At 40.8% G+C, this 21,125-nt stretch overlaps 1 protein-coding gene across 3 annotated transcripts in view; it reads left to right on the top strand.

The window, feature by feature from the left end:
• Positions 1–853: 853 nt before the first annotated feature.
• FRMPD4 (FERM and PDZ domain containing 4) overlaps positions 854–21,125 on the top strand; it is a 489,692-nt gene continuing 469,420 nt past the window's right edge. The window contains exon 1 of one of the 3 annotated variants that reach the window (XM_031445945.2): positions 854–1,198. In XM_031445945.2, coding sequence (XP_031301805.1) covers positions 1,167–1,198 — 32 coding nt within the window. In that variant the 5' untranslated portion in view covers positions 854–1,166. Of the gene's footprint in view, positions 1,199–1,964; positions 2,426–21,125 lie in introns of those variants that run through there. The other 2 variants (XM_064482580.1, XM_064482581.1) reach the window with 2 other exon arrangements.

Here is a 21,125-nt window from a genome sequence, read left to right as displayed (position 1 = left end):
GCTTTTTGTAAGTGATATTTGTGCAAAGACTTGACAAGGTGAAGGAGCTGGCCATGCAGATATCTGCGGGAAGAGCATTCCAGGCTGAGGGAACAACCATTGCAAAGAGCCAAAGGTAGGAGGTGGGAGGAGACCCGCAGAGTTTGAAGACCAGCAAGAAGGCTGGTATTGCTGGGGCGGAGTAAGGGTGGTAGAGGTAGGGGGCGGGGTGGAGTAATAGATGAGGTCAGAGAGATCAAGGGCCAGGCATCTAGGGCCTCGTTGGTCATTGTAGAAATGCAACTGTAGCTCGAAGGAGAATGGAGAGCTTTTGCAGAGTTTGGATCAGACAAGTAACCTTATCTGACCCATGTTTAAAACGAATCTGTCTAGTACATTGAGAATAGATTGTGGCGTAAAAATAAAAGATTTCTCTTTCTAAAATATGTTGCCTTACTTTTATACGACAGGGTTGCTATGAGACTCAAAAGCAAAAGCACTTTAAAAATTATAAAACACAGCGCAGACCCAAATTATAATTATTTTCCACAAATATTAGGGGGTTCAAACGCCAAGGTCCTTCTTGCCTCCTCGGATCATGAGTAGGAACCCGTTCATGAAATTAAACTCGTCTTTCTCTAAGAAGCAAAGGAAAATTGATTCTATTTATTTTTAAAATAATGTAGTTTTGTGCCTGAGTTTCACGTCATTTAGATTTTTTAGATTGCTACTGATTTGATGTATAATTTTGGAAAGAAGCCTTTTTTTAAAAAAGTGGAAGTACTAGGCTTGAATACTGAAGACTTTAAATACAGCAAGAGACCAGGATAGAAGCAGAAGTCTGGGAACTTTAAACCTATTTCCTTTTCTCTAATCCCCTTGGAGAGCTAGGAGCGAGCTGGTCAGATCCTCCAACATTTCCGGGGTGGCATCTTTTCTTTGCGGTGGCCCTGCCATCAGGTGAACGCTTCTGGGTGGGAGAACACACTTTGTGCAGCCGTCTGACCTTCAGAGAGTCTGGGGAGAAATTTTAAAGGATTTGGGAGAAGAGGCCTTGAGTCTCCAAGAGAAAGAACAAGAAAAAGGGGCCCGGAAGAAGCCTGAGCCTCCGGGGAGATAAAATTGAGTTAATGAAGAGGGGTGATTATCCCAGATAATTATGTAAAAGAGAAAGCTAGGAGTTCTAAATGGCTGCAACTTGGAGTTTACTCTGCCTAAGGTGAGTGTTTATGTTTCTGTGTTTTTGGGTTTTGGTTTTGTTTTTTGAATAAGGTTTGGTTTGGTTTTGTTTTCCTTCTTCACCCACCGCGCGGCAGCTCCGTCTGCCAGCCCCCCATTCTCCTCCCTTCTCTTCCTTTAGATTCTGAACCCCATTCATACTAGTCTCCGCGCCACTGGCTCCTGGGACCCTCATCTCAACGCCCCTTTAGTAAGAAGCAGCTGTGTGTACCGCCGTCTCCCCCCTCCCCCCCGCGAGCCTCGCGTTCTTATTTTCTTATTTCTCCGACTCTCTCCCGGTGCTGCTGTCCAAAGACACACCTTCCAGCCTACCCTGCTGTCACGTCTCGCTCCAGCGGTTCGGGGGAAGCAGTGGGAACTCTGCGCTCTCCAAATCCAGCCCGCTGCGCTGGGCATCTCCCTCCCCTTCCCCTTGAATAACGACCCAGCCTCGACCGTCCCCGCTCCTTCCCGACCGCTAGTTTTGTTTATGGAACACACCAAGGCTTGGGGCCATCTGCAGTTGCCCGGCTCTCCCTAGGTTTGGGGAGGAAGTGGGTAGTTTACACGGTCCCCGGTGTGCCCAAGACGGTTAGATCCGATCTTTCGGATCTGAAGGCACACGCAGCGGGTGACAGGAGAGCCCCCACCCCCCCGCAGGTTGGGGGTGGGGAGAGGAGAAGGGACTCGGCTTGGGGAAGGAGGCAGGGAGGCAGCTGCAGTGCCGGGAGGGGTGCGCGCGCGTGTGCCGGGCTCGCCTGCCGCCTCCCGGCTCAGTCTGCGCTCCTCGGCACGCGGGGCTGCCGGGGCTGGCGGGCCAGGGAGCAGGAGCAGCGCCCCGCGTCCGGGCCTCGCCTCCTCCGGGCGCCCGGCAGTCCCCGGGCCGCGCTCCCCTTCCCCGCCCCCTCGCACCCAGCCCGGCCCCTCTCCATTGAGTTTTCCCGACGCCGGCGCCCATCAATGGTCCTGCTCGGGGATGCACACGCAGCTCACGGCCGGAGGGGGGTAGCAGCCGCCGCCTCCAGGTGCGGGCTCTCCGGGGCCGCCGCTGCCACCCGCCGTCGCCGCCACTCGAGCCCCGGGGCGCGCTGAGGTCCCGGCCGGCCATGGGGCTGCCGAGGCTGCCGCTGCTGCTGGCGTGAGAACGGGCGACGGAGCCGCCGCGCTCGGGGTCCCTGGCCGCCTGCATGGATGTCTTCAGCTTTGTGAAGATTGCAAAGCTCTCGAGGTAGGGGCTGCGCCGGTTCATGTGCACCCAGGGGCCCCGCCGCGGGCAACTTGGTGCTTTATTTTTCGGGAGCGTCGGGGAGAAGCAAAAGCCGGAGAGAGCAGCTGGGCTTAAGACAGGACTGAAATGAGGTGGCCAGGGGCTGCCGCCTTCAACTTATTTCTCACTGGCTGGTGGGGCTTGTGTAGCCACGGCTGTGGACCACACACACAGAGATACACACGCCCTCCCGCACAGCCCAATATTCACGACAGTTTGTTTTCCCTTAGGAAAAGCCCCGGTGGTGCTTGGGGTCACATGTATAATTCAGGGCTAAGAGAAGATGGTTGTAATCGCTGCTGCTAGAGAAAGCCCGAAGTGCGTACAGCTTGGGTTCGTGCTTTCCAAGCAACAGTGTCCAGAAGTGATCCTTTTCCGCCCCCCATCCCGAAATTAGACTTCCACACCCCCAGAAAGTCAGCTTGCAGAGTGACCCAGGTAATCTGCCAGGTGTTCCTGGCAGTGACCTAGATGCTGAAGTCATGGAGACAGAGGAGAAAGACCTTTAGCCTTTCTGTGGTTAACTATGTAGTTCTAAGCCTTGAGAGATTTAGAAATTTGCTGCCAAGTGGCCATGCTGTTGAAACAGAAGAAAAACCATCGATTCAGGCAAATTTCTCCGGCAGTGCTGATAGAGGAAAAACATTTCCACTTTTTGGCTGCCTAGGCATTACCTTGTCAGAGCATTCCTCCTAAGTCTTCTGCCCTGCTTTTGCTTCCAAAGACTTCATCAAACCCAGGAAGTAGTGTCTGTGATTCTTGGAGTGTGGCATTAACTGGGAAGAGCTTAGTACGAGAAGTCTTAGAAGACCATGCCCCACCTTCTCAGCCCAAGTCTCTGGAAACACTAGCCTTCTGCCCTTGGAGTTCTTTACAGCGGTTACTACCACAACCTTAGGAGGGAAACAGAAGAGGTCTTCAGGATGCACTTTTGACTTGCTTGCGACACTGAGAGAATAAATCTAGGGTTTCCTTCTTTCCTTAGTGTCTGGGTGGGACATGTTGACTGCTTCAGACAAGAATGAGCAGCCTCAGGTAGCCCGGGTCAGAAATGTATATTGACTTTGCTTTGCTAAATTATATCTGGGCCATTTCAGAAACATCCTGTTTGGATGTTGCCATTCAGACGTGCCTCTCTTCAGCATGCACTGGTCTTTATTTGTTCTTCTTGCCCATCTGCACCTTCCCTCTCTACTCACACGGGTCAGTCTTAATGTCACCAGCAGATTTCCCAGGGAAAGGGCCCCAGTATAACTTAGTCTGGGTGAACGTGAGGTATGTGTGTCTGTCTTGGGGCAGCTCACCAAGAGATATTGCTCTGCACGTCTGAAAACTAATCTGTTGAGTGGTGGACAATTGTAGTGTGGCAAATTGTTTGATTTCATGCCAATATCATAGAGGGCCATGGCTTCACACCTCTATTCTGTTAATTTCCTGCATGCTTGTGCCTATGACTGGATAATAAACAGCTGTCAAATCATGAACCATGGATGGGAAATGGCTGTGAGCAATAGTTTAGTGATTGCCTGGTGCCAGCTGTGATGGACAGAGAGATTGCTCAAGGGAAAGGGGAGCTCAACCAATAGTATAGTTCAAAGTAACCAAGATGGATGTCGGTGGCCTCAAATGCTAAAAACGTTGAGGCTAACGAAACGTCTAGAGCCTAGATTTCGTCCTTAAACTTTGGAGCTTGGGAGAAGACTGTGCTGTATGTCAGTGAAAAGATGGTTTATACTCATTTTACTAAATTCTAGGATGCCTCCATGATATTCACAAATCTGAGTTTTGCAAAAACCCAAGCCAGGCTGTGGGGGATTTGTATCTTATTTTAAAGAGAGGTTAAAATTTAGTAAATGAGTGTGAATTGCACTTTCTATCCTTAACGTGATCCAAATAGACGGTTTATTCTAAAGAGAGGAGCTGCACATGTTCTGAGCTTATGTGCCGATTAAGAAATCTCCCATCCATAAAAATTCCTCTTGTTTCTCAGTGTGAGCTCAACGATGGTCCCCAAGCTGACATAGAAATACCTTTAGAGGGTCATCAGTACGCAGAAACACATGTTCGCAGCTGCTTGTTTCTGCCCTTGAAGGAATAAAGTCTTGTGTGTGTGTTTTAAACACTGTTACAGAAATCAAGTTCTTTTCTCAAAGGTGAAGTATAAAAGTGCTTACACTGCAGGATTTTCCTGATTTCAGAACGGATAATCTTCCTAAAGGATTTAGCTTTGATCAACGTGGTTACTTGAGTGCTTCAGATTCTCCTGGTTTAGAGATGAACACACACAGTTACCCCAGGTCTTAGCCTTGCCTTTGGTTCCTAAGTGAGTTGAACTTGAGTTTCTAAATGTTAATTTAGAAAGCATTTGCTGTCTGATATTTGCTAACTGTCCCACCGGTGAGTAAAGAAAGTGCTAATTACAGAGAATTCCAAGAGAATATTAATCCACACTGGAATTAACAAACAGCATGTTTTGACTTTTCAGAGCACCTACATTTAACCACTTGTTCCCAGAATCTGTGCCCTTTTAATCATGTGAAAAGTCAGAATTCGCATTGCCCCTCAAGAAAGCAGTACCATCTTATGATCATCATTGAAAAAGAAAAACTGCCAAGCATTGAAATAGTTGGCAAGTTGCGACCCTTTACATCATCTTTTTGAGTTGTGACCCTTGATTGCATCCATCCATCGTGAGTGGCACAGTGTGTCATGGTTCTATCTGGAGATGGTTTTTCTTGTTCTTCTAATTTTCTGGTTATTAAACTGCTTGATAGTTTACATGCAATTTTACTTCACAGTTTCCTTGGTAACAGTTATATATCATTTTCCATCCTTGTAGATGAGAGCATTACAGATGATTGCCTTATAAACCAGTAATAGTATAAAAATAGGCATATATTTTTATTGTTACTGTTCTTTGAATCAACTGTTTCATCTGTAAAGCAGATGCACTCTTTGAAGTGTTTGTGGAAGAATGCAGTTCAGTAGAAAAACATATGATTATGCCCCTTTTGCCTGAGGGAAGTGATTTGAAACCCAAAACTCCTAGGGGTATTATTAAACTGAGCAATGCATTTATGGGTGGAAAAAATGAAGAATTCTTTTCTTTCAGCAAAACGGCGCACTTCGAGATAATGATTGGGTCCCAGTTATTAATATGAAGATTATTTCTTGTAGTAGGTAAATTTGGGGGCTGCTTTTTTTGTATTTTGTCTTGTAGTTGCATGGGTTATTTTGTAGTATAGAGCAGTGACGAATAATAAAGTGTGCTAATTTTGTTACAATTCTCATGCATTTGAGGAAGAATAAAATATATATATTTATAGTTGCCTCAGATCTTATGTAAAGCCTATTTAGAGACTACTAAACTTCTATTCTTTACCTTATTCACAATTAAATATTCCCTAGAGAAAAAGGAAATTAAAGAAGCAATGCAATGCAAATGTCAGATTTTTCCCATCTCCCTTTTTACCCAAGTAATTGCATTAATGTCGCTGATAACAGCGACTCCAGAGGCTAACGAAAAACTCCCAAAGACTCTAGATTTGAATTTTATTAAAAATGTTGCTTGCTTGTCGTCTGAGTCCTGTCTGAGTTCTGCTGATTTCCGTGGCTGTCAGGAGGTGGAATGATGAACAGTTTCATAACAGAACTCGATTCCTGTTTTAGGATTATTTAACTCTAGTTTCCCAGAGATTGCTAGTTTGCAGCTGTGAAAGTCTAGTCATTAGCAGTTCTAGGGGAACATGTCTAGTTCAGGCTATGTACCATTTCAAGCATCTCTCTCTCACGGAGCAAGTGAATTTTACCTTCTTGGTATCAGAATTTAATATAGGTTTTCAGCTGAAGTGAAACTTCCTTGTACTTTAAAAGCATGACCTGGAAATTCTCCTTTTTATGTTTATGAACATTCCAGCTGTTCATTCTCTCGATCTCTTTCTCTCTCTCTGTCTCCTTCATTGAAGTATAGTTGACTTCAATGTTATATTAGTTTACATGTACAGCATAGTGATTCAGTATTTTTACAGATTATACTCCATGAAAAGTTATTACAAGATAATGGCTATAATTCCCTGTGCTATACAATGTCTTCTTGTTGCTTATCTTTTTATACATAGTAGTTTGTATCTCCTAATCCCCACCCCTATCTCGCCTCTCCCTCTTCCCTCTCCCCACTGGTAATCGCTAGTTCTCTTTATCTGTGGGTCTCTTTCTGTTTTGCTCTGTACATTCGTTTGTTTCATTTTTTATATTCCACATGTAAGTGATATCATGCTGTATTTGTCTTTCTCTGTCTGACTTATTTCATTAAGCATAATAATCTCTGGGCCCATGCACATTGCTGCAGATGGCAGAATTTAATTCTTTTTCATGGTTGGGTAATATTCCATTGTATGTGTGTATATATACCACATCTTCTTTCTCTATCTGTTCATCTGTTGATAGACACTTGAGTTGCTTCCGTAACTTGGCTATTGTTAATAGTGCAGCTCTGGACATTGGGGTGCACTATCTTCTTGAATTAATGTTTTCTTTTTTTCCCCCAGATATATATCCAGCAGTGGAATTGCTGGATCGTATGGTAGTTCTATTTTTTTTTTTTTTTTGAGAAACCGCTATACTGCTTCCCATGGTGGCTGCACCACTTTACATTCCCACCAATAGCATATGAAGGTTCCCTTTCCTCCACATCTTTGCCAACATTTGTTATTTGTAGATTGGAAGTTCAAAAAAAGTAAGGTCTACATTAATTTGATAATAGCCATTCTGACAGGTGTGAGGTGGTATCTAACTGTGGTTTTGATTTGCATTTCTCTAATAATTACGTGTACACATATAGACACACAGAATTCAACTTTATTACTTTATTATTCCATTTGGAGTTTGCCTTGGATGTTTAGCTATGAGAGAATATCCATTATTGATAAATTAGAAATTTATTTAAGGAATAGACTTAAAATCACTGATATCATACTTCAGAAATGAGAAACGAGAAAAAGTGAGAACATATTTTTAGTTTGTTGAGAACCACAGTCCTTAAATATACTACTCTTACCGTCAAATGATCTTGAACTTTGAAAGCTAATAATAGCAAGGAAAGAAAATTATTAATACTTTAAACCATGGATTGGCAAACTATGCCCTGTGGGCCAGATCTGACTTGCTCCCTATTTTCACATAACCTGTGAACTCAGAATGGTTTTAAATTCTTGTAAATGTTTAAATAGTTCAAAAAAATCAAAAGAAGAAGAATATGGAATTAAAGTGTCAGTGTCCGTAAATCAGGTTTCATTGGAACACAGCCAGGCCCATGCACGTGAGTGCTGTCTGTGGCTGCGTTTACTCTACAACAGCAAAGCTGGATAGATGCTCCAGAGCCCTTATGGCCAGCAAAGCCTGAAATATTTACTTTCTGGCCCTTTACAGAAACAGTTTACTGACTCCGGGGTGAAACAATGCCTTTTCCTATTTTCTCTTCTTCACGTTATCAGCATGTGTGGGTGAGTACACGTATGACCAAATACACACTGTCAGAGATCAGCAGAGCCAGACACTGGTTAAAGAGGTGACTGGGCATTTTAAAGGGAGATTGAGGGAATAGGGATGGAGAGAACTGGGGCTTAGTACAGGCAGGGAAGTGAAAAATTACAAAAAACAAGAAGAGGGGTTGGTCTCTGTGAAACCCATCTGGGTTTGTTAACTGGCTCTAATCAGAGTTAGGCTCCTGCCCTCCCACAGAAGCAGAGAGACAGGGGCCCCATCTTCAGGTAGGGGCTGGAACAGTCAATTCTTTTGCAGCCTTGAATTTTCTCAGACAGGCACTTTAAGGGCAGCTGGAGTCATCCTAGGGATGTAGCCTTGAGCTCTTAGAAAATAATTTAGTGTCTATTCAGGTCTCTACAGGCCAAGGTTGAGGCCTAGTCGAGGGAGGGCTCAGAGGAGCCTGGCTACAGTTTGGTTAAGGAGAGAAACTTTGTCAACACATGTTAAGTTCAGCATATTAAATATATGCATTCACCAGTGTATATTCACAATTAATGTAGACCTTACTTTATGTGAACTTCTGATCTCAAAGTATTTACTTAACTGTAGGGACATTGAGCATCGGAAGTGAACATCATTGCCCTAGTGGTATTTGTTGCACTGGGGACAATTTTGCATGCTTATTCTTTGGTCACTAAGTGGGCCTACTTTCTTTGGGCTGGAGAGTTACTTGTTAGAGTGACACTTGCCTTCCATAAGCCTTTCAACTTCTAGTTTAACTTGGATGGAAAAAGAATGGGCAACAGTACTTGGAGAGCCTCAACTGATGTGCTCAGGGAACTGATAAGTCCACAGGAGAATGCCTGGTATTTCCTTACAGTACACTTGAGCCACCTGGTCCTAATGGCTTATGACCTTCATTAATATTTTTCCAAATGGAAAGAAAACTAGATAAGTGGATTTAGTTATAGACAGAGGACTGGAGGTAGGTTGTATTAAGCCATGAAAAGTATCTTGAAGAAATCTAAGCCTCAGTTTTAATCACAAAGTTAACATTCCCATTTTTTCCTGGCAAGAGATGAGAGGGTTTCCTGTCTGTGCTCGTCTTGAGAAATGTATTTTCAAATGTGGTTTACAGCATTTGGCATACGATGAATACTCTATACTAAATAATTCATAAGTAGAGTCATATGCAACCCATTCTACTATTTCTTGCAAATAAATTATCATCATTTGTTTAGCTGAACAATGATCATGATCAGTACTTCAAAATTGTAAAGGAGTACACAAGTTAATAATAAATCATCTGTGCTGATTATAGATTGAAATGTTAAAATGTTGGATGCATTGGAGTAAATAAAATATATTATTAAAATTGAAAACATAAATGGCCAGCTCTTGGACTCTAGGTAGGGGAGAATAAACTTTTATTTCTGTTTTGACATTTGAGGTCATGAAAGAAGCCTTAAGAAATTTAAGAGGATAGAAATTATCTCAAGCACCACAATGGCATGAAACTAGAATTCAACCACAAGTGGAAAAAAAAATGAGAAAAAACTGACTGCATGGAGACTAAACAACATGCTACTAAAAACCAATGGGTTAACAATGAAACAAAACAAAACAAAACAAAACCTCAAGACAGTTGAAAACACAACCACACAAAATCTATGGGATGCAGCAAAAGCAGTCCTAAGAGGGAAGTTCACAGCGATACAGGCCTTCCTGTTTTGATATTTGAAGCTTTAGTTTACTAAGCTCTATTTTAAAAAGTCATCAACTTGGACTTCTAAGAAATCTGTGTTTTATTGCTATAAGATCAACAAGCAAAATTAAGATTATGCTAAAATGAGTTTTTATAAATGTCAGTAAGTTTTTATTTTAGAAAGTCCTTGAATGATAGGAAAATACTGTCATTTTTATGAAAGAAACACTTCTCAATTTTGAATAGGAAAAGTATTTTCCCTACAATTATAATTTACACTAGGATTTTAATGTTTATTTTGGTTGTTTTCATATATTTTTATAGATTGTGTGAAATTTGCTTTGCTGAAAATAAGAACATGATACTATCTGACAAAGATGAGCTTTAAAGAACATAATAGGCCAAAGTTCATAAAATTAATGTTAAAATTCACCCACAAATGTCGGAAGGAGTGTATTTATACATGTAACTGGCCCGATTATTTAACTGGTAGAAAATTGCTGTGGTGGAGAGCTGGAAGCCATCTAGCCAATTCAAGACTGTTCCACATTGGCTCATACTTCTAACCATGATGGTTTTACAGTGGCCCTCTAACTGGAGTCCAAAGTACTAGTGTCATAAAAATCACAGTCTGGGTCACCAGTCTTGACCCCAGGGCAGGGTGATTAGCAGTCTCAGTACACAACTGCACTGTGGCTCAGGGCAGTGCAGTGGGCATGGATTAGCACACTATAGCCCACCTGATAGGTATAATCCTATTTTTACTTCCTTATTTACTGCCAGTTTTTGTAAATAAAGTTTTATTGGAACACAGCCATGCTCATTTGCTTATGTATTGTCCGTGGCTGCTTTTGGCAGAGTTGTATAGTTATAACGGAGACCACGTGGTGTCCAAGACCTAAAATATTTACTCTCTGCCCTTGACAGGAGCATTTTACTGTTCTTCCTTGAGCTCTCTGCCCAGTACTCAAATTCCCGCTGGGGGCTAGTGCCATTCCCTGGGTGTCTGCCTGCTTTGCTAGGAGAGGGAAGGGGAGATATGGCTAGGGGGACACCCCACACCCAGGCAGCCCTGCTGGCCACCTCTGGGGTCTTTACCTGTTGGAGCTTACTCTGCCACTTGGAGGTGAATTTAGAAGCTTTCTAAAGTACGTATCTGATCCTCTCTATCCATCTATCTCCTTGTTCCTTAATGCCCCTGGGGAAAAATCCACATTCTTTATCTCTGCCTTTTCGGGGTTGGCTGCTGTTTCTTTTGAATATCTTATTTTGGACACTTCTTTTTTAATTGTGGTACAGTTGATTTACAACATTGTATTAGTTTCAGGACACTTGTTATTTCTCCTTCTTAGCATTAATTAACTTTCTATTCAACCCCCAAACACACATACACACACACACACACAGACACACACACACCCCTCCCTACCTCTAACTATGGTGAACTTTTTTAGGAGTCCTAGATTGTGTCACACCTCCGAGCCGTAACATATATACATTTTGTCTGGAACAAATTTTACATTGCCTCCTTTTTCACCTAGAAAATGACTATTTGTCTTTTCTGTTCCTGCTTGTCGCCTATGTTTACTCCATGTAGTCTTTCCAACTACTCAATCCTGGGTTAAATGGCTAACATCTTTTGTTAGTTAAGATAATCTAAGTGCTTTAGCAGATTAGCCCCTCAATTAAGAATAAGTTTCTTTGTACAGCACAGGGAACTATATTCAATATCTTGTAGTAACCTATAATGAAAAAGAATATGAAAATGAGTATATGTATGTATGACTAAAACATGATGCTGGACACCAAAAACTGACACAGCATTGTAAGCTGACTATACTTCAATTAAAAGTATTTTTAAAAGAAAATTAAAAATAAAAACTCTCATTGAGAAAAAAAAAAATAAGTAGCTTATTTCTTGTCCACTCGGAGCCCCTAACAGGTGTTCTTAATGGAGTGAGGGAGCTTTGCTACACACACTAAGTCTGAGCATCCAAAAGATGGAGGCTTTCTCATCTTCAATATGAGATTCAAAGTTGCCCTGCCCATCAAATTTCAGCTGACAGAGGAGAGAAATGGAGGAAGATTGGGTGGGAGGTTTGGAAGGGCCATGCCTGGAATTGAAGTATATCATTCTACACACACTCCATTAATCAGATCCATGGCCATACCTCATGGTGAGGCGGCTGGGACATTCAGTCTAGTTGTGTACCCAGTCTCTGCTAGATATCACATGCCCTACCTTGATAATAACATTTATTAACTATCTGGTAGATTGCACTTTTGTTCCCTGTTCTTAAACCTTCCCTCAGTCCAAGCCTTTTCTATGTGACGTGACAGTTCCTCCTGTTAAAAGTGGAGTGACCTTCTCTGACTCATTGCTATTGGGCTTGTGACTTGCTTTGACCAATAGAACATGGGCAGGAGTCAGAGCATCAGTTTGGGTAGAAGGCCTTAAAAGGCAGTGTGCATTTCTTTTTTCCTTCAAACATTACTGTATGAAGAACTGCCTGGGTTAGCCTGCTGGTCCCAGAATATTCATGGCACAGCATCACAAACTGGTGAGCATGAAAACAGGTGCTTATTGTTGGGTGACACTGAGTTTTGGGGAGGTTTGTTATGCAGCATTATTATGGCAATAGTTGACTGTTACATATATTATAATTGAGTCCAGTTTGGAGTTGTGTCTTATTTATGAGCTTTTTGAAGGCAAGCCTCCTAAAGGCGGCTTTTATTAAACCTCTTGGTTCAGAGTAGATATTGAGTAAATATTTGGTGAATTATGAATGAATCAGAGTGAAAGCGTACTGCATTCCACATGACGTCAAGCATTGATTGTCACAGATACGCCTGCTTCTGTACTTCATTCACCAGCTCCTGATTTTTAGGATTTGATGCCAGTGCTCATTTATTGTGCCTGTTGGACACTTGGCAGTGAATCACTGCCTCCCCCTGTAGGCTGAGACCCAGGCCTACATCTGGACCCAGATCCTCTCAGTCTCACATTTGTTTTCTATTCCTTTTTTCTGGTCCTGAATATGCTAGTCTTCAATTATACACGGTTTTTCTCTACTGCCGAGAGAGAAATATAAATAATGTTTGTAGCATACTTAAAGATTTGATAAGAGTTTTATGTTCTTAAATGTGATAGTAAAGAACCCAAGATCAGGATATCTTGCATTCAGAATATTGGGAAAAGGAAATAAAGACCTAGAAAGTGGAGTCCTCACTCTACGAAATAAAAGATACCGTCTTGTTAAAGTGCACATACTTGACCTAGAGTTAGTTTTTATATTGCCCTCGTAAAATGTAACACTAAATGAGCAACTTTTAAAAAATAGATCTATGAGGATTTTGCTTAAAAAGTTAACATGAAATGCAACGTGGCTGTAGGGAAAAAAGAACAAAGAACTGCTCTGTGTGCAGTGATATAGAAAGATCTTTGGATATACTTACTGTTAAATGAAAATTGTAAGGTACAAAACTGTATAAAAAGGAAGGAAGTTTAAGAAGGAGGGTATAGCTCAAGTGGTAGAGTGCATGCTAAGCAGGCATGAGGTCCTGGGTTCAATCCCCAGTACCTCCATGAAGAAAATAAATAAGTAAACCTAATGCTCTCCCCCTGCAAAAAAAAAAAAAAAAAAAAAAAAAAAAGAAGAAGAAGAAAAGGAAAGGGGTTTAGTATGTATTTATTATATTTGCATAAAAATGGCCAGAAAGATATAACAAAAAACTAGTAACAGTATAAATACTGTAAAGTAGGGGTACAGAGGATTATGTGTGAAATGGCCTGGGTAGGCAGGGGACGTGAGTGAGTCCCCATGTCCCCATCCACACTTTATATTTTATTTTCTTTTGATTTTTGAACCCTAGGAATATATTAACTATCAACAAATCAATTTGAATTTCAGAAAAGTCATAGGATACCCACATAAATCCAAGGGTCTACATAACATTATCAACAGGATTTTGATGTAATTTTTCTGACTGTAAAAGTAAGATAACATTATTGTAAAAAATTTTGAGAATGTAGAATATATAAAGAAAAAAATATGTATAGGTATTTGAAACTCCACCAGCCAGATATAATCACTGTTCTCTATTTTCTTTAACCTCTCCATCTATTTTACATAGTTAATATCCTGTACATAATTCTGTACTTAGATTTTAAAAAATGTTATGATCTTATTAATTTTTATAAATATAAAATAAACAGCTACATATACCACAGTTTACTGAATGACTTCCTATTTAATTAACATCTAGATCCTTTCAAGTGTTTTGCTTTGGATAATAATGTGATGAATATCTTTATAGTGAAGTCTGTGGATTCCACAAGAATATTTTTTATGACATTAACAACAGCATATTGAGTATTTCAAAACTCATAAAAGTCAGGAGGTAGTTTGAGATGCCATTAAAATGATATTTAAATTTTATGCTAAAATGATGGGCATTTTATTTCCTCAAAGATATTAAAGTTGACAAACAGTATTTGTCGTAGAAGTTAACTTAATGACAAGACTTGAGTCATTTGGTGACAGAGGACTTGAGTAATGGTGGTAGGAACTTCAAGTGGATTTTCAGCGATTTGAACCTCTGTTTCCTCACATTTGTAAAATAGGGAAACTATGCAATATTCCCTCTAAATTTAATTCTATTTCTGAATTTCTATCATTTTACCATAGAATAAGCAAATTCTAAGAAATGCATCTATGAGAACATAGATTAAAGTAGCATGAAACACTATGCAGCTATAAAATATAAAGAACAAGGGAACACTCTATGCAGTGATACAGAACCAACTCCAGGATGTCTTTATTAGGTGAACATGGTAAATTACACGAAATTTTGTATTTACATAAGAAAATACTGAAAGGATACATAAGAAACTAATAAAAGAGTGATTAGATTGGAAGCAAACTAGGGAGAGAAGAAAGTTTACTTAGACAAAAGAATGAAAATTGGCAGGGGAGGGTACAGCTTAGCAGGCATAAGATCCTGAGTTCAATCCCCAGCACCTACATTTAAAAAATAGAAAGAAAGAAAGAAAGAAAGAAAGAAAGAAAGAAAGAAAGAAAGAAAGAAAGAAAGAAAGAAAGAAAGAAAGAAAGAAAGAAAGAAAGAAAGAGAGAAAGAAAGAGAGAAAGTGAGAGAGAAAGAAAGAGACAGAGACAGACAGACAGACAGACAGACAGACAGAAAGAAAGAGAAGAAAGAAAAGGAAGAAAGAAAAGGAAGAAAGAAAGAAGGAAAGAAAGAAAGACCTACCCCCCCCCCAAAAGGAATGAAAATTAGGTAAATATGATCCTCCAAAATATGATGAAATGTTGAAAAATCTGTTCTGGATGAAAATATAAATTACTGACTCAGACAGTTTTAACCTATAATTAGTTTTCTCTATTTAGGATGAGTGAAGCATAAGAGATAGTTTAATATATTAAGGGTATATATCAAAAAAGTATAATAGAAATTTCATATCTATAAAATTTTAATGGTAATTTTATTAGCAAATTCAGATAAAACTGGAAGGTCATATCATTATAAAAATGATCTTATTCTTCATATAGAATTGAATACTCTGAAGCAGAATTCCTTCTGTTTTTATATCTAGATAAGTCTTTCTCTGATAGGAATATAAACAGAAAAAATGTTTTTTATTTGTTCCCCACCACCCAACAAAGAATACATGAAAGTTTTTTTAAAACTTAAATTTTACTAAATTCTTACAGCAGTCCTAAAAATTGTATCCTGATAATCCTCTCTTCACCAAAGGGGACAACTTGGTGTTTTTTGGAGAACCACGTTCTGGGGATGTTGATGGATGTTTCCATTAGGACTGTCATTTGATTATGATGCCATTAGTTCATAATATGGCTTTCTGGTTGAGATCGTGTTGACAGGCTGATAGAGTGCTATTTAACTAAGTTGATGAAACACACAAAGGAGGCAATAAAGTGCCCAGTCCGTCTCTACTGGTTAATCCTTTAGTTTATCTCACTGTACTACTGATGTGGTCATGTATAACTCCATAAACTTCCATTTCTCTGGACTAGAGTGATGGATTTAATCAGAGTCTGGTTACTTTAACTGTATGTATTAACATGCTAAAAAAAAAAGATCATCTGAACACAAGAAGATACATGCATAAAACTATACTGGGCATAACTCAGTTTTAATGCTGACCTAGAAGTCATTTCCAATTTTTTCCTGTGTCCTAGATCAGGGATCAGTGGTTGGCAAACTGCAGCCTGTGGGCCAAATCCAATCTGTTGCCTGTGTTTGCATAAAGCTGAGAATGTTTCTTACATGTTTAAATGCTTTTTCAAAGATCAGAAGAAGAATACTGTTTCATAACATGTGAAAATTATATGAAATTCAAATTTAAGTGTCCGTAAAGAAGTTTTATTGGCACAGCCACGCCCATCATGTGTTGTCTTTGGCTGCTTTCTCGATACAGATGACTTATAAAGTCTAAAACAGGTGCCTGTCTATAGAAAGTTTGCTGGCTCCTGTCCTATGTCATCAGATATTATTAAAAGTAGTTCTTGATGGGTAGAGAATCACAAATGAATATGTAGATACAGATGTCAATATATAAATATTTTCTATCTTTCTGGGCTTTTTTGGCAATTGTGCATAAAGAGAAGTTAGATAATATCACTTTGCACTTATAGGTGATTCTCTGTATGAATGTTCCTACCGTGAACAGTCCTTTCTCTTCCCAAATAGATTTTAAATAACTTGAATAGGAATTGCGTTGTAAATGTTTATATCCTCCTGCTACGCTTGCTTTCTTTTCCAGAAAGATGTAATAACCCACACATGCTATGTAGTAAGGGATTCTAAGCCAAAGGGTGATAAACTCTTTCCTCTTTGTCCACCGGTTGCTTTGCTCTGATGGGTGAATGCTTTGAAGGGGAGTGTAAAAACCGCACTGAAAAAGTAGGCTTGCTTAAGAGGATAGAAGAAACAGAAGAGATTGTGGACCCCCTCGATCTATCAGCCCTCAAGGGTTATCCTACTAAAATGCTGTCTACTGTCTAGGAAGTGGACTTCAAAACTCCACTATATCTTGGGTATACTTAGTAGTTCATATATAACCTAAATAGCATCTATGTTTTAAAGTTTAAAATGTCATTCTTTTTATGCTTTCTTATTATGAGTTTATTGGTTAGGACATTTTAGCTGCAAGTAAAGGAATGCTTGAATAACCCTGGCTTCGACAATGTATTCCTAGAGGGAGGTGGTTCCTGGAATGGGCTTCATTGACTCAAGCTTTCCTTCTCTCTGTTTCACCAGCTGGTTTCTTATTACCTCATGGTATAAAGTGATTGCCACAGCTCCAGGCATCATATCATCATATGACTGGGTTCAGGGGCAGGAAACAGGGAGTGTCTGGAGCACTGTGAGCATTTTCCTTGTGTGATTTTTTTTTTTTAATCATGGAGGACCACCTTTTGCAGAAGCTGAGGATCTTTCCTGAGTGTCTCCTTGACTAGAATGGATCACATGCTACATCTTGCAAAGGGCAATGTGATGTTTATTTCTGGCTCACTTTCCCAGAGATCCTAATCAGAGCTCAGAATCAGGGCTCTAGTAGTGTGGAAGAGGAAGGGAAAAGAAGTTGAGGAAGCAATCAGCGTGCAGTTCTTCTCCAGTATTTTCTCTTTTATTCAGAGCTGCACTTGGAGAACAGCAACAAGGCTGTTGTTTGCAGAATAAACAATTGAATTTTGGCAGTAGCTAACAAGTATCCATGTAGACACCATACTCATATTCCAGTAGAAATATATGACCCTTAGTGCATTATGATCACATTGAAAGTGTATTCGTTTAAGATGCTGTCATCAGCAGGTAGTAGGAAACACAACCAAAATAGGTTAAAGGAGAGGACAGTTTATTCTCTCACGTAGAAAATCCAGAGGTAGGGCCATATAAGGGTTGGTAAACTGGTGTCAAGGGCTCTGGGTTTTGTTGTTTTTCTCATGTGTCATCTCAACGTGTAGACTGTACCTCTTGTGGTTGCAAAGTGACTGCAGTAGCTCCAGCTATCATATCATCACACAAAAAAGACCAAAGATGGGGAGAGGGGAGCAGGATATATTTCTTTCATGCCTTGGTTTTTGAGAGTGTGGTCAATTTTTCCAGAAACCTCATAGCAGAGTCCCTTGATCTTGCATTGTGCAGAATTACCATGGTGTCTCGTGTCTTTCTTAGATCTACCTGGTGAGGAGAATCACCATGGCTGGTTTAGACTTGCAGACGTTGGCAAACTACAATCTGTGGACCAAACACAGCCCACTATCTGTTTTTGTAAATAAAGTCTTGTTAGAACACAGCCACGCCCATTCATTTACATATAATTTATGGCTGCTTTTGTGCTACAGTGACTGAGATGAGTAGCTGTAACAGAGACCATATGGCCCAAGATAGCTTAAAATGTTTATCAAGTGACCCTTTACAGAAAGTTTGCTAACCCCTGGTTTAGAGACCAGTGGTTCTCAACTGGGGCAGCCAGTGGACAATGCCTGTAAGTGTTCTGATTGTTTATAGTTTTGGGGGCAGGGGTCCTGTGGGCGTATAGCAGGAAGGAACCAGGGATGCCAAGCATCCGAACATGAGCAAAACAGTTCTGTATAATGAAGAGTCGTCCCACTCAACATAGCAGTGGGACAAACACTGGCTCCTATTAATTGAGTCAGTTTCTAGTACGAGAGAGAATCTCAGCTCCCACGACCCCCATCTCACCCCCAGCCCAGCCCAGGGCTATCTGAGACTCTGCCAGAGTGAGACTCTGCCAGAGTGAGACTCTGGGAGGAAAGGAAAGGAAATGACTGTTGGTTAGGCAGGCTCTGGAGAACAGAGAGGATTTGCTAAATTGATCTCCAGAAAGGGATGGTTACGTGGATACCTAGTAATTACCGGCTGACTCATCAGCTGATGACAGTGGTTGCCCTCATGAGGAACAGCTCGCAGTGCTGGAGTTTTCTGTGAGTGGGGTGTGCTACCCTGTGTTCTGATACCACAGGATCTGAGTTTACACGAACTGAAGAGGTCTTTTCTTTCCTGCTGTTCTATAATGAGCACATTATTTCCAACAAGAGTGTATTAATCGTGTGATTGAAGGTAAGTTTTTCAAGATAATTATAAACAATTAAGTAAATTTCAAGTAATTTTTATGATAAAACCAATTAATTTATTAGGCACTTGTGTTTGGGTATCACTGAAAATAATTGTACAATTGTGTATTTCTTATTCCTAACCATTTTGTCATTGACTGAATGAGGTATAATTGTTTATAGTAAAATTGTCTCAGCTATACCTTTTTGTCTATTTGTAGACATAATCACATTAAATGAAAGCATGGTGCTAAGTATGAAATATACACTAAGTGTTCTCATGGGTGGGCAGGTATAGATGTTTACATGTTAAACAAATCTGATGTTTGATGATTGCCTAGAGTATTGGAGTACTCTGATTTTTTTTTTTTAAACTAAAACCGACAGAAAGAAATTTGTTTTCCATTGTTACCTACTACACATATATCACATACACACATACAAAGGTTCACAAAGTATATTGGATTGAATACAGTCTGATTCTGTTCTGTTTTATTCTTTTTCATCTTTTAATTCTGCTGATTGTAGCCCCCGGAAGTAGCTTCATGAACCCTTCCCCAAAAATAAGTTGCAGCCCATGTTTAAAAAACACTAGGATGCATGATTTTTCCTCTCCTGGGACTCATCCCTCTTCTTGAAACATCACTTCTCTTCCTGTGGGAACTTCTCTTTCCCCACACCATCCGTGAACTACAGGAGTGGCTGCTGATTGTCAGCCCTCGTGACCCAGACTGAGCCAGTGAGAGCTCTCTCCCAGCGTTTTTGCACCCGAGCTGACAAGGAGGGGCTTTGTTCCTCTATGGTGACAGCCTTTAAGCGTGTAAGCCCAGAGCTCCCTGTAGCCATAGGTGCCATCCCAGGGGACCTCTGGCCGAGAGCCTGAGTCAGCATCTAGTGAGAGGCTGAGAGAACTCTGGTGGCACCTGAGCTCTGGATCCAGCCATGCCAGAGGCTAGTGTGCCTTGTGGGTTTACTCATACAAGCGAATAGTTTGGGGTTTCTTTGTAATCTAGTCTAAGAAGGTTTCTGTCCTGAAAGGCCTCTAAGCAGGACACATCAACCAGGACAGACGTGGCGAGCCCTGGAGATGGCCGTGTATTGATTCCACAACAGGACCTGATAGGCGTAGGACCTTCTCTTGTATCTGGAGTGACCTAAGCCTGTTGAACAGTACAGCCATTGCTGGCCTCAGTGAGTCCAGAAGAGAGTGAGAGGGCAAAAATGAGAAGGAAGGAGAAAAGGGGGGAGGGTAGGCAGGGAGAGATTTATTGAAAAAAAAAATTGATGTTATCATTGGTGGAGAAATCCATTTCCCCTGTAATTTTGCTTGTGCTCTTTTTAGTATCTGTGTAAATGTGCCTCCTGAGGACTCCTAAGGCTTGAGGGTGTACTTAGGTAGTAAATAAAAAATTTGTGGTTTGAATTGAAGATTATCAGACTGGGCTGCAAGATAAAGAAGTAGGTAAGGTTTCCAATAGCTGTAAACATCAGAAATATGTTTTCTGCAGAAAAAAATCTTTTCTCACTTGCCTAAATATGTGTAGTTGACTCTGTGGACACATTGACCCCTTGAGTCTGAGGTACCTTCTCCAAACTGCTGTCCTGACATCAGTGACACTTGTTATTTTTTTAACTGTTTGTCAAAGCATAATAGTTTTGTACATTTAAATCATAAGTGCATAGACTCAGTGAATTTTCCCAAACTGAATACACCCATGTAACAGTCACCTAGTTGAAGGATCAGACTATCACCTGAACTCTAGTGACCCTCCTTGGACCCTTTTCCTGAAGTTACTCACTTGGGTGATTTCCATCGCCATCAGTTAGTTTGGCCTGTCTTTGAACATAGTATATAAACAGAATCATATGGCTGTGTGTGGCTTCATTGACTCAAGTAATGCTTGGAGCCACACCTGTGTTGGTGTGCGTTGGTAGTCCACTTATTCTCATGGCCGTAGAGTGTTCCATGAAGACCCCAGTTGATTTATCCCTTCTACTGATGATGGCTCTCTGGGGCATTTTCGGTTTTTACATTGAACAAAGCTGTCCTGATCGTTCTTGTGCCTTCTTGTGATGATCCTGTGTGCAGATTTCTATTGTGCATATTCCTAGGAGTGGAATTGCCACCTCTGTAACTGTCTTTCATAGTCACTCCTGTTTCTCTCTCCCCTCCCTAGACTGTAAATTCCTTGAAAGGAGAGAGTGTCTTACTCACCATTATCTAACCCCTATAGTTAGCAGAGAAGCTGTTGCATAGAAAATGCACAGACAGCTTAAACATGCCTGAAAGTGCTCCTGCATGAACCCTTTAACATCCAAGCTGGAACAGGACATGTTGGCCAGCCCGTCT

This window comes from Camelus dromedarius, chromosome X, assembly GCF_036321535.1.
Source record: "Camelus dromedarius isolate mCamDro1 chromosome X, mCamDro1.pat, whole genome shotgun sequence".
Classification (NCBI taxonomy): Eukaryota; Metazoa; Chordata; class Mammalia; order Artiodactyla; family Camelidae; genus Camelus; species Camelus dromedarius.
Note: the sequence above shows the minus strand (reverse complement) of the source record. Positions and strands in the feature narration are given on the sequence as shown.